This window comes from Chiloscyllium punctatum, chromosome 24 (assembly GCF_047496795.1).
Source record: "Chiloscyllium punctatum isolate Juve2018m chromosome 24, sChiPun1.3, whole genome shotgun sequence".
NCBI classification, from domain to species: Eukaryota; Metazoa; Chordata; class Chondrichthyes; order Orectolobiformes; family Hemiscylliidae; genus Chiloscyllium; species Chiloscyllium punctatum.
Window position 1 is genome coordinate 40,843,826 of NC_092762.1, and position 14,070 is coordinate 40,857,895.

The 14,070-nt window shown below is 45.3% G+C and overlaps 1 protein-coding gene across 4 annotated transcripts in view; it reads right to left on the reverse strand.

The window, feature by feature from the left end:
• LOC140494475 (tropomyosin alpha-3 chain) overlaps positions 1-14,070 on the reverse strand; it is a 112,774-nt gene that overhangs the window by 10,325 nt on the left and 88,379 nt on the right. For 2 of the 4 annotated variants that reach the window (XM_072593690.1, XM_072593692.1), the window contains 6 exons: positions 13,200-13,317; positions 11,929-11,999; positions 11,392-11,467; positions 8,534-8,596; positions 7,563-7,632; positions 5,254-5,520 (listed from right to left, as the gene is read on the reverse strand). In XM_072593690.1, the coding sequence (XP_072449791.1) occupies positions 5,438-5,520; positions 7,563-7,632; positions 8,534-8,596; positions 11,392-11,467; positions 11,929-11,999; positions 13,200-13,317 (481 nt within the window). In that variant the 3' untranslated portion in view covers positions 5,254-5,437. Of the gene's footprint in view, positions 1-5,253; positions 5,521-7,562; positions 7,633-8,533; positions 8,597-11,391; positions 11,468-11,928; positions 12,000-13,199; positions 13,318-14,070 lie in introns of those variants that run through there. The other 2 variants (XM_072593693.1, XM_072593691.1) reach the window with 1 other exon arrangement.

Genomic DNA, 14,070 nt, shown 5'->3' on the forward strand with positions numbered 1-14,070 from the left:
AGAATCAACATTTTGTTGGGAGGGAACAGTATTTTTTTTTTAAAGTGAAGGGTGGTGTAGGTTGTTTTGATTGTAAGAGGTCAGCCAGCTGGATCTCAATGTCAGTTCCCAGAATGGGGCTGCTAATCTGATCCATAGTAAAAGGGTGAAAGTTAGGCGGTAGTGTGTGGGGTTCAAAAACTAAAGGGTGAAAGTGATAGGGATATTGACACTCTGGTACCTGACTCCGAATGAGGCAGTACTGAAGTCCAGGACTGTTCATATGTAAACGAAGGGTGACTTGGTAACAAGATGTCAGCTTCTGTGCAGTTATTTCATGGGTCCAACAACTTCATTGCAATTGGCAAAGAGGATGGGGCATAATTATTTATTCACTTGGTTTCTACAAGGATCACTAACCTGGGGATCAGTAATGAGGATAAGATTAGACTAAGTGCGATGGATCACTGGGTCAGTTATCCTGTTTACATTAGAGAGGAAGCAGACCTTGTGGCTGATATTATAATCATTCCTCACCACGGTCAGTAGTCGAGTGAGGACAGACCCAGTGAACCTACTCTCCCTCCTCATCATCCCCGAGATGCAAGGTCCAACCAATTAAACCAAGCCCCCAGTAACCGACTGGGTTGGTCAGTTATTATCCAGCTCAGCTTTTTCTTCTGACCTGGAGACAGCTCAACCACAAAGGAGGGTGTGGGGTTTATGGGTGATGAAATTCCTGGGAAAAAAGGAGATCTGGTTTGGTTTGGGCCCAGATTTTGCAATCACTCCCAAGCTCTGTCATCACACTTTCGCCCCTGGAGTAGTCTTCCAATCCCTTTGGACTTGCTATATATATATATATACACACACACACACACACACACACAGAGTCAGTGAACAGAATTCTTCCACCCCAGGGGAAAATGCCACACTAAGGTTGTAAATAATCAAACTGTATGCTGGGGAGAGGGATTAACTTAGTGGTGAGGTAGCAGTGATTGTGACAGGGACTGAAACCATCAACCCTTGGTTTCCTCAATGTTTACTTAAATAGTTTGAAATGAGAGTGTCTGAGAGCACAGTAACAGTGGGGTTGAGAGAGGTGGTACTGAGGCTGGACTCACTGTTGTCAGTGTACACATGCAACTTGACATCTCTCAGGTGTTGTTGCGGAGATGTACCATACCCTGGCCAAAAACTATTTACCAACTGACAAACTACGGGTTATTAGAGGAAAGCCATCCACGATGTATTAAAGGCAAACAGTGTTAAAAAGAATAAGGACTGACACTTGACGGGGCAAATAGAAAATCTGGCATTGAAGATGGCCATTCGGCCTACAGCATCAATGCTAGGTGCAAAAGTCCACTAATCCCACTGGGCCAGCACCTAGCTCTTCGCTCTGCAACATACAGTACCTTCAATTAGATTTTTCTTAATGTGATGAGGCCATTAGCCTAATCCATCCATTCAGGCAGTAAGTTCCAAACACTGACCACTGTCTGGGTGAAAAGATTCTCAACCTCCCTCTCCGTCCCCCAGTCCTTCCCCCAATGACTTTCACTTTATGGTTCCTGGCTATTGACCTCTCTGTTAAGGGAATTGGATCTTTCCTCCTTATTCACCCCCTCACTTTTACACACAGTGATAGATGCTGTGTATGTGGACTTCATAAAAGCATGTGTCAAAAGTTCCACATGTTAAATTTGACCAAATATATACAAGCCAGTCACTTAATGTTTAACGAGTGGTAAATCCTGCAGAGGGCCTAAGTGGAGCCTTAACAGAGGGAACTGAACGACTTGATTGAAAAACCTGTCATATAGTCAGTCAAACACTTCAGGTACCAGAGGCTGTTTATTAAAACAGAAGAGCTTCCAATTTCCTGGGGGAAGTGCAGCTACAGATTAGTGTAATAGGTTGAGAGGGGCTAGCACACAGGGACAGTTCAAAGGTTACAGCTGATCCCAGTGTAAGCTGCAAGTAGCAGAGACAATCTGAAACTGGCTTTAAGAAATAGAATCATAGAATCCCTACGGTGTGGAAAGAGGCCATTTGGCCCATTCAGTCTGCACAGACCCTCTCAAGAGCATCCCAATCAGACCCAGCCCCCTCCCCTTGCCAATCCACCCAACCTGCATATCTCTGGGCATAATTCAAATCAAAGCATCTTCTGGGGTCAGGGTAGGCACTGATCTGGGCTCACTGAGCAGTACCACTGCCTGAGTCAGGAGGTTACTGGTTCAAATCCCACTCCTGAGCTTTGAGCACATGGTGGCACAGTGGTTAGCACTGCTGCCTCACTGCGCCAGGGACCCGGGTTCAATTCCCGCCTCAGGCGACTGACTGTGTGGAGTTTGCACGTTCTCCCTGTGTCTGCGTGGGTTTCCTCCGGGTGCTCCGGTTTCCTCCCACAGTCCAAAAGATGTGCAGGTTAGGGTGGATTGGCCATCCTAAATTGCCTGTAGTGTTAGGTAAGGGGTAGATGTAGGGGTATGGGTGGGTTGTGCTTCGGCGGGGCGGTGTGGACTTGTTGGGCCGAAGGGCCTGTTTCCACACTGTAAGTAATCTAATCTAATCTAATCTAATCACACATGGGAGGTAGATTCTCTCCGTTCCATTGGAGTTGAGTGCTGCACTATCAGAGATGCCCTGTCTTGGGTAAGAGGTTAAACTCAGAAAGGAGAGCATTCCTATGTTTTGAGAATCATGTACCAGAAAACCTGGATCCCTCTGGACTCCAGAATTCTGTGGAAATAATCCTCTGCTTTTTCATTCCTCCTGCCAAAGTGAAAAACTTCACATTTCTTCCCTCACATACCCTCACTCAACCTATCGAAGTCTGTCGACAATTTCCTGGCCTTCTTCACAGCGTATTTTCTCTTAGTATCAAAAGCAAACTTAGATACCATATGCCTCAGCTAAATCACTGATGTCAAATCCTGAGATCCCAGCACAGAATCCTGCAGAACCCCACTTGTCACATCTTACCAATTCGAAAAAGACCCATTTATGCAGAATCTGTTTTCTGTTAGGCAGTCTATCTTCAATCCACGGTAACAGATTAACTTCTACCCATCAACTCCTGCCTTGTGCTGTGGAACTCTGTCAAGTTCATTCTGGATATCCAAGTACAGTACAGCTAAGGGCTCTCCTTTATCCACAACACAAGCTACTCCTTCCAAGACCTCTATTAAATTGGTCAAACATGATTTCTCCTTGACAACAAAACAGCTGGAATCCTGTCCCTAAAATCCTAGAGATGCTGTGGTTGAACTGTAGCTTTCAGACACAGAGGTAGATAGATCTTTGGTAGGTTAAAGGTTGTTAGAGAAGGTTATCGAGGGATGCGAGTAAGATGACAAAAAGTGAGGTAGAAGCCAGTCACGAACTAGCAGCAGGCTGAAGAAAGTGTTCCTAACGTTTCCCAACACAACAAGAGATCGATTTAAAACAGAGTGGTGTAACTGTATGAAAATTAACTTTCACTTCTTCCTTTGTTACCAAACTTGATACAATTCACATACAAGAATTATAAAAATGAAAATTCCTTAAATTTAACCTAAGAGCCAATTTTCACTCAAAGATTACAATCTGTAGAACGGTGTGTATTCGAGACTCCAGCCTCTCTACAAAGATGACGCTTGGTGATACAGGTATGCACACTGAATGGAAGGCAGCTTCAGTCAGTCAGCAGTCCACTCCCAGGGTCGCAAAGGTCATGGGTTTAAGGCCCTTTCTCAAGCCCCAACATAACCCAGTCTGACACTTCATCATAACGTAGAGGGAGTGCAGTGACCTGCAGGTCCTCAAGTTAAATGGTTAAACTGCAAATTCCTCTCCTCACAGACTCTGATCAACCTCGGAGTATTTCTAACACTATTTGTTATTACGGAGGGGACACGGTAGTGTGGGACGTGTAATCCCTAGTTCCTGAATACACATTTGTTGAATTTTATGTATAATGAGGATTCTTTGCCATCATTTCAAAAGCTGAAGAGAATTCTACGCAAAGAACTTTGTCAAAAAAACACCATCAGCTTGTGATCTTTCCAATTGCGGTTTGTGGTATTTTGCTGAGCATAGGAGTATACTTCATGGCCCACACTCCCATTAAATGTCAGTCATTCAACATCTACAGAGCACACGTGGGGAGGATATGTCCCGAGGAGGAGGAGGAGATCTAGAACTAGGGAATACAGTTTAGAAATAAGACATTCAGGTCTTGATGAGGAGAGACCACTTCCCTCAGAGTGGTTAGTCTTAGGAATTCTCTTCTTCAGAGTACAGTGGAGGCAATCATGCAAGTCAGACAGATTTGGATTGACAAAAGAACTAAAGTTTGAGGTGTGGGGAAGTGTATTGGAGTTAAGGCCACAGCTTGGTCTCACAGGCTGACAGAGCAGTTACCGCGCACTGATGGACCCCTCCTATTTCTTATGTAGTGTGGTGAGATTTGAAAGATACGATCAGGCTGATTTAAATGGAAAACCAACAGAGAAAAATGCTGGAAAAGCTCACCCGATCAGGCAACATCTGTCAAAAGGGCAACTTTAGGTCTACATTCTTTTCTGATTCTGTGATATTCTGCTTTTAATATAAATGGAAAGTTCTTTGTAGCTCAGTGGCACACTTGAGCTCGCAGACTTGGAGTTTGAGAGACTTAAACAGATTCTGATGCAGTGCCGAGGGAGCGCTGCACAATCAGACTGACACTGGATAAAACATTAAATGCACTCTTTGCTGATGCAAAGCATCTCAGACCATTATTCTGAAACTGACTCAAGACCCTTCCCCATGCCATCCCGGTCAGCATTTACCTCTCAACCAACGGTTTAAACTGATTAGTCATTGGTTACTGTCACAGTTTAAACTGATTGGTCACTGTCACATGCCTGTTGTACAAATTTGCTATGAGGAAATTTTCATTAGATGAAGAGAATCTTGAAATATTCTGTGAACGTGAATATAATATGGTTTAAACTGCTACCATATTATTTAAAACCCTTACATAGATTTTTGCAGGTAGGTGAGTTTATATAAATGGAGGGTGTTCTCTTCAATCAAGGGACTAAATTAGCTTCCTGTTTTTATTCACAAATTCACAGTGCAATGGAGATTAATAAAAAATCTAGACTCTTATCATTAATAACTTGTGAACCCACCTTCGTCAGAGGTTAATTAGCGTTTCAGTTACTTAGTGCAACATTGTTAAAAGAAACAAAATATACTAGTAAGAGAAATATAAACAGACGACAGAGGAACCAGACAGCAAGAGAGACTCCCAGTTTTATTGTCAGACAAGGAAGTTGATCTAGAGTAACATGGAAGAAGGTCAGATGCAATTAGCCAATTAATTACAATTTAACAGGCACTCGCCAAAGAGAGTTAGGTGTAAAAGGAGCACCAAGGAAACACTGACAGGAGGAGGGTGGAGCAGAAGATCAAAGGTCATTTACAAAGAAGTCATATCATTCAGGGCGTGGTCTAACTCCTCGCTGATGGCTTTGTACTTCAGCTTCTGGGCATAGAGTTCATCTGGAGGTTGAGGGGCAGAGGGGAACCAGGTTTCAAAAGGAGTGACCAAGTGATTATGATGGAAAAGAAATCATGTGATGATGGAATGAACATGTGGTTCAGTGGGGGAAAAAAAAATCAATGGAAAAGGGTGAGGTGAAGAAATGATGGAAAACAAAAAAAAAGGAGAAAGAGAAAATTATTGGAGTAAAATCAAAGCAAAAAACAAGACATCTCAAGATGACATCGGAATAATTTTTGACATTAGTTAAAAGAATTAGAAATTAAATTCAAATATGATGCCGTAACCATGGAGATTTGTTGCCGAGTGTGTCTCAAATTGAAGCCAGGCCTATGGCAAAAGCACACACTGCTTCTAGAAATGTTTTGTTACACCAAATGCCTTAATACAGGGCTTCCCAAAGTGGGGGGAGGGGGTCAACGACTCAGGAAATGAAACCGGAGGTCGTGAGCATCAAGGCTGCAATGGTTACCACGGAGATCCTCTCCCACTGCCATCAGCTTCCCCTCTCCCACCCCCTGCTTTCATCGACCGCCCTCCTCTCTCCCTCTGTCTGACCGTTCTCACTGAGGGGTGCCGATAACTGGCAAGGCTTGAAATGGGGACTCAAGAGGGAAATCATTTGGGAAGGACCCAGTGTGGACCTGGACTCTCAGCACAGAGTGACAAGGTATGTATGTAGTCCTCACAGCAGGGCAGCCTCAACATCACCCGTGGGATTTGGACCCCAGCATCTGATTGGTTTGGTTCTTGACCACATCACACCATGCAAATCAGGAGTCCATTGGTCTCTTTAATAGTATCATCACTGCACAGGAGATGGCCATTCAGCCCTTTAAGTCCACGAGCTTCTCCCATGCCAAAGTCACCCTCAAGTTTATTTGTTTGGGGTGGGAGAGTCACTCGGACGCATTTGGGTCTCACTCTTGTTAAGGTGCCACCTCACTGCTGCTCCTCCACCTCCTGCTGCAGATTTGTTCCTATTCACCTTTCCCCTCGTTATAAAGCACTGCTCGAAAGGTGCTGGAATCCAGTTCAAACAAACAAAGTCATTTAAAATAATTTTAAAACCAACAGTGTGCAGGACCCGTGGGAAATCACTGAGGGGGTGCAGCTAAGTGGACAGATCTTCCAAAAGAACCAGCACAGACAGAGGGCAGAATGGCCATAAACCAGCAGCAGGGTGGAGGGAGGAGGATGTGGGTGAAAAAAATGCAGATACACAGAGCCTCACTCACCATCACTCTGTTGAAGGAGATACACACCACAGATTAGAATGTGTGAAACACAAAAAGTGTGTTCAACCGCCCCACAGCAGACTCAGTTAATGACCGGATCCGAAACGGGTCTAGATTCCTTGCAGAGAACACTACAACACTTACAATATGGGAGGAAGCAACTCAGTAATAACTTCCTTGGAGGGAAGCAAACATTTTTCTTATAATCTTTGCGATAGTTAAACATTTTTCTGTAGGCTAGAGGGAATAAGCTTCCCGGTTTTCTTGTAACACGTAGTCAGAGAGTTACCCTTGAGAAAAGTTTCCAGGAGTCAGTGTGGGAAAACTCGGATGGACAACTTGAGTCGTCAAGGGACAGGCTGAACATTGCATCAAGGTCAGTAACTCACAGCCAAGTCCTTCAACTCCCAGGCGACAAGGGAGGAAGGGTCACAATGGTTCAAATAAGGACTAAAACATACACAGTTGGGTTTTTAAAAGTGATTGAATGCAAGAATAAGACTCCTTCCAGCACCTCTTAAATGGAGTGCTCATTGGAAAAATAAAATCACTTCTTACAGCTCCTGTTCTCTACCTGGCATTCCACACTGATGGGCTTAATCTCGGCACATAATCCTCTGGCTTCCTGCTTAACTGAAGCACTTAACCCCCTATTTGAGGTTTATATAAACCAAGGTCCAAGTTGCAGACCAAAGAGAGAAAGAATGACAGATGGAGGAGACAGAGAGTTAGCGGGATATAGAAACCAAGAGACACAGACAAACAAAACAATTGGCTCGTGGAATCAACATGCAATCTCGTACCTTCCAGGTCATCGATGGTCTTTTCCAGTTTGGCAACAGTCCTTTCAGCAAACTCTGCACGAGTTTCTGCCTGAGAATCAGAAGCCAGATCAACAGGACCATTAAAATAAAACCAAATGGCAAAGAGGAAAAGTAAATTAGCAATAAGCAACTGTGACTAAAATCGATCTAATCTTCTCTTTCTGACTTATCTCCAAAGTAGATGTTTAATTGAAGTCAGGCCAAACTCAAAAGCAGACACTAGATATGTACCCAGGAAGTTGGATTAATTAGTCTGGGACATTCAGGGTTAATCTTTCACAGGCTGACATCTTTGTGGGTCTGTAATATAGGAGAAAGTGAGGACTGCAGATGCTGGAGATCAGAGCTGAAAATGTGTTGCTGGAAAAGCGCAGCAGGTCAGGCAGCATCCAAGGAGCAGGAGAATCAACGTTTCGGGCTTAAGCCCTTCTTCAGGGTCTGTAATATACCCTAGATTCCTAACTACACTGCTGCTGGTTACACTTTGAACCAGACCCAATATCTCAGCCAAAGTAATGACCTCAACACGGAGAGATGCCAATTCTAACAGCCCAGCGAGAAAGGTATTCGACCAGTTTGTAAAATACTTTAGACAAATTCTGCAGATCACTGAAACCTCTTGCCCCACATTCCCATCTAAACCTTTCACTTACAGTCTAATTGCACACTCTGAAAGCTGGGCAGGAGGATGGGAAGGAAAAGAAACAGAATAAACATTGTGCAGACAGGAACTGTAAACATTTGGAAACGTTTGTGTCTCTGACAGATAACAGCACCACCCGAGGCCTTACTAATTACCCAGGATTGGCTGAAAGGAAAGGAATGAAAGATTGAGACAGTGTTCCTGTGGGGAGAATTCACTCACTCACGTAAGGCAGCAGTGTTTTATGAACCCAAAACAGGTGTTGCATTAAATTCAAGCAGCTCATTGTGAACAATTCAGCACCTACCTCCTTCAGCTTGTCAGTCAGAATCTTGATTTCATCTTCATACTTGTCCTCCTTCTCAGAGTACTGTCAATGGAGTGTGCAGTTAGTAACACAGTCTGGGCAGAGGCAATTCCAATTGTGATCCTTCAACCCCATTCCCAATAGGAATCAAGGAACAGGAGATGGCCACTCAGTCTCTTGAGCCTGTTCTATCATTCAACTAAGTCGAGACCAATCTGTCCCTCAAATCCTTTCAGCCCCCTCCAATCCACGCTCATAGCAGACAACAATCCACAACACCTCCATCATTGTCTTGGCAGCTGGAGGCAGGAGGGGGAGGGAAAGGGAAATGGAAGGGAAGGGAAAGGGAAGCAGGGATGGGGAGGGAAAGGGAAAGGGAAGGGCAAAGGAGGCGGGGAGGAGGGGGGGTGGGAAGGTAATGGGAGGCAGGGAGGGAAAGGGAAAGCATAGGAGGTGGGGAGAGGAGGGAAAGGAAGCAGCAGGGAATGGGAAGGCAGGTGATGGGCAGAGTCAGACAGAGATAGAGATATAATAGGAGAGAGAGAGAGAGAGATATAGTGGGAGGGGGAGGGGGAGGGGGAGGGATATAGTGGGAGGGGGAGAGGGAGGGGGATGAGGGATTCTAGATTTCCACTTGCTTTGTGTACAAAGTGTTTTTTGTTTTCACTCCCACTTTATATGGCTGGATAGACCAAATCACTTGGATATCTTTTGCTGGGGACTAACACTAGTCCATTCATGACTTGCCATTGGCGATGAGGTGGTATGATGTAATAAGGTTGTGGGTTCAAGGTTACAAAATCCCTAAAACTCGGTACTGCTAGACACCTTGTGGGTGGATGAATTACATCTCGACTGACTTCGGACTCTGGCTCACTCTCGGGCATCCAACGAGCAGCAAAATCGACGTTTCGGGCAAAAGCCCTTCATCAGGAATAAAGGCAGTGAGCCTGAAGCGTGGAGAGATAAGCTAGAGGAGGGTGGGGGTGGGGAGAGAGTAGCATAGAGTACAATGGGGGAGTGGGGGAGGGGATGAAGGTGATGGGTCAGGGAGGAGAGGGTGGAGTGGATAGGTGGAAAAGAAGATAGGCAGGTAGGACAAGTCCAGACAAGTCATGGAGACAGTTACTGAGCTGGAAGTTTAGAACTAGGGTGAGGTGGGGGAAGGGGAAATGAGGAAACTGTTGAAGTCCACATTGATGCCCTGGGGTTGAAGTGTTCCGAGGCGGAAGATGAGGCGTTCTTCCTCCAGGCGTCTGGTGGTGAGGGAGCGGTGGTGAAGGAGGCCCAGGACCTCCATGTCCTCGGCAGAGTTGGAGGGGGAGTTGAAATGTTGGGCCACGGGGCGGTGTGGTTGATTGGTGCGGGTGTCTCGGAGATGTTCCCTAAAGCGCTCTGCTAGGAGGCGCCTAGTCTCCCCATGTAGAGGAGACCGCATCGGGAGCAACGGATACAATAAATGATATTAGTGGATGTGCAGGTAAAACTTTGATGGATGTGGAAGGCTCCTTTAGGGCCTTGGATAGAGGTGTGGGAGGAGGTGTGGGCACAGGTTTTACAGTTCCTGTGGTGGCAGGGGAAAGTGCCAGAATGGGAGGGTGGGTCGTAGAGTCAGGAATGGCCTTCTGAAAGTGTAACAGTTGTTTGGTGAAAACAGTACCAAGTTAGGATGGTGACCGACTTGGAGGGGGACTTGCAGGTAGCTGGGTTCCCATGTATCGGCCGCCCTTGTTCTTCGAGATGGAAGCAGTTGAGAGTTTGGAAAGTGCTTCTAAGGATCTTTGGTGAATGTCTATAACGCGTCTTGTAGATTGTAGCAGTCATGTATACAAAGTGTTGGTGGTGGAGCGAGTGGATGTTTAAGCTGTGGATTGGGTGTCACTCCAACTCCAATGAATCCTGGGAGGGGCCCAGGTTTGTTTCCCAGGAGCAGTGAAATCCAGGCTGGTGTCCCAGTGCAGTACGGAGGGAGCTGTTCTTCATTCACCACAGGGTGAGGGCATCTCTGACTAGGCCAGCAATTACTACCCATCCCTAATTACCCAGAGGACAGTTAGATTGAACCACATTGCTGTGGGTCTGTACCGTATATTTTTCATATGAGGGGTTAAACCCAGGCCCCATGTGCACGCAGGGGTTTACTGCTCAACCAACATCACTTTAAAAAAAAACCCCGGATTATCGGACCACTTTGCTGTTTATGGGATTTTACTGTGTGCAGCTTGGCTGCTATATCTGCTACAACAGACCTTCACTAACTGCTGTGTACTTTGGGACATTCAGCGACAGTGAATTGTTAACATGAGGGGGTCATAGTTTTAAGATGTTTGGCGGAAAGTATAGAGGAGATGTCAGAGGCGGGTTCTATACGCAGAGAGTTGAGAGAGCATGGAATGCGTTGCCAGCAGCAGTTGTGGAAGTGAGGTCATTAGGGACATTTAAGAGACTACTGGACATGCATATGGTCACAAATTTGAGGGTTCATACATTAGGTTTACTTTACATGAGGATCAATGGTCGGCACAACATCGTGGGCTGAAGGGCCTGTTCTGTGCTGTACTGTTCTATGAAAGGCACTACAGATTTGTAAATCTTCATTTAGTGCTCTGCTCCAAAACTCTTGCTCAGTCTATATGAAGCAGTGGAAGTTCAAAACATGGCAAAGTGCTGGGAGATCTGGGAGGGAGTGCAGGTGAGGGGAGTGAGCAAGTAAGGGGGCAGCGAGCGAGCGTGAAGGGGAGGGAGGGAGCAAGCGTCGGGGGGAATGAAAGCGTGAGAGGACGATAATCCAAACGTATCTTACTCAAACCAGCTTTTCCAGTGTGAGTGAGAGAGAGGGGTAGGAAGGCACGCTTTACCTTATCTGATTGAGCCTCCAGTGACTTGAGATTGTTGGTAACATTTTTCAGTTCCTCCTCCAGGTCACAACACTTCCTGCATGAACAAAGATATGGTGGCAGTGAGAATTAACCGATCTTGTGCACAATCAAACTCAACACCAAATCTCACACAGTAAACTGAACACAAGAGGAATGCAGATGAAGAGGAATACTGAAGTGTTTAACAATGAGTTGGGGACTGACCAAGTGAATGGAAACAATGGGGGCATCTATTAGATATATTCAAACAACTCCCATGATACAGGCTGGTCATGTGACAGTGACCTGACTGCGTAATCCTGGAGAGGCGTTCTCTTATTAGTATAAAACCCTCTTCTAGCATTTAAAGTTTCAATAAAAGTGAAAAAGTCCCAAAAACTAAAACATCCATAACTGATGGCACTGGTTTCACACAGCAGGGATTGAACTTAAACTGCATCAACCAAAAGTCAGAATTGTAATGAAGTGGGCTTCAAGTCTTCCACAAGGTTTTAACCCATCCAGCAGGGGACTTACATCTCAGAGACTTCAGCTCTTTCCTCAGCTCGCTCCAGCTCCCCTTCGAGGATGACAAGTTTACGAGCGACCTATACAGAGTGAATAAGTTTGATCAAAATGAAGGATCTGTAGGCAACACTCATTTGAAAACACACCGTTCCTAAACTGGCTTTCTTACCATCGGCGGAGGACAGCTGCCATTTTAAACTCAGACCAGAACCACACTGTGGTACAACACATTCCCATCCATCAACAGCCACGTTAGCTCAGATCTAACACATAAGTGAGGCTCCATCCCTGTATGCGACACTGGACAATCCCTTCCCCACCACTAGCTGGAAGAGGAAGGCCCAGCAATGACTGAGAAACAATTGGAAGTGTTTGGAGTTAGGGAAACCGAGCACAACCCTATTGATTTAGAGTTTTTGCTTCAGACTTCTCTTCATGTTCATGATCCATTCCCTCTCCCGTCCCTAAAGGATCTATAGCTGGCCCATTCTACTTCTCACCTCCCTCAGAGACATCACCCAAAAGCTCAGCGTTGGTTTCCACATGTACCCAGACAGCAATGAGCTCTACCACACTATCTTCACTCACTCACAACTCCTCCAGTTTGCTGAATTAGCATTCCACATAGCTAACTTGCAGTACGCAATGAGCAGAAATTTCCTCCAATTAACCATTGGGAAGACTGAAGTAATTGTATGCCTTTCCCGCTACAAATGATATTCCCTGCCAACCAACTCCGACCCTATCCCTGGCACCAGTCTGTTTATTAAACCATGGCTGTAATCTTTGACAAAGAGATAAGTTTCTAACCACGCTCATTGTCAAGGTCCATGGCATCATCAGACATTAAAGAGCTTAAAAATGTGTTGCTGGAAAAGCGCAGCAGGTCAGGCTGCCTGACCTGCTGCACTTTTCCAGCCACACAGTTTTAGGCTCAGATCCCCAGCATCTGCAGTCCTCACCTTTCTCCTAGTTGACCATCAGACATTGTCTGCACATCAATTCAATTTACTGCTGAAATGGTCACCCATTCCTTTATTGGCTACACAACAGATTCCAGCCAGTATCCCAGATCCTGCCCTTCCATAAACGTAAGGTCATCCCAAAGCCTCCTGCACATGTCCCACTCGCCAACTCTCCTGTAGCTCACTTGGTTCAGCAAGACCATGACAGGATTTGAACGCGGGTCCCCAGAACATTATCGGAGTTTCTGCCTGCTGACCCCATATGGAGTGCAGGGTCCCATGTGCTTCACAAAGCGCTGTCCTATCAGTGCTCACCTCTTCGTATTTGCGATCAGCCTCTTCTGCAATGTGTTTTGCCTCCTTCAGCTGCAGCTCCTGGAGCTCCATCCTCTCCTCATCCTTCATTGCACGGTTCTCAATCACTTTCATACCTCTGAATAAACACAGCCAGGATGAGACAGGCTAAACCAGCAACCAGAGCACATCTAACATATTTTAAAACATGGAAATTCGAGCTGGTCAAATTTAGGCTTGGGAAATAAAGAGTCACGTGGAATCAGAATAGTGGAATACCGATCTAGTCTGTGAAAGGAAGGTGGTAACATTGATGTAGCATTAATCACAGCACATTCTGAGGGCCTGACAGTCATTGTTTTTACCTACCTGACTTACCAGGTCTCACCCTATCACAATCATGCTGAAAACCAATTCCCAATCCAATTCAATCCACCCCAACAGATAGTGAAGTGAAGAATGAGAGACAGATACATTCTTGAAACAGATAAATACACCTTTTTTATTTGACGAAGTTAACTTCAACTGCACATCTTCCTGAGAAATTCTCACAGAACGATATCGGACATAATGCCACTAGACCATTCGACCCAGCTAGTCTCTGCCAGCCCACTAATCTCAGTCCTCTTTCTAACCCTAAACCTTCTACTTCTTTCTCGCTCATGTCTTTATCCAGTTTCCCTTTAAATACATCACTGAATCTTTTCCCAACTAGGATCTGGTCCACAGTGACAGAAAGAAAAGGTCACTTTGCCCACAATCTTGACCTTGGTGTTGTGTTAAGTGCCCAGTTCAGTATAGCACATGGACAAAACAACAATATAATATCATTGAATGGCAGACTTTCCAAAGATCATATCTCCCCTTGTTCCTAGTCAGGATTGAATAAGTT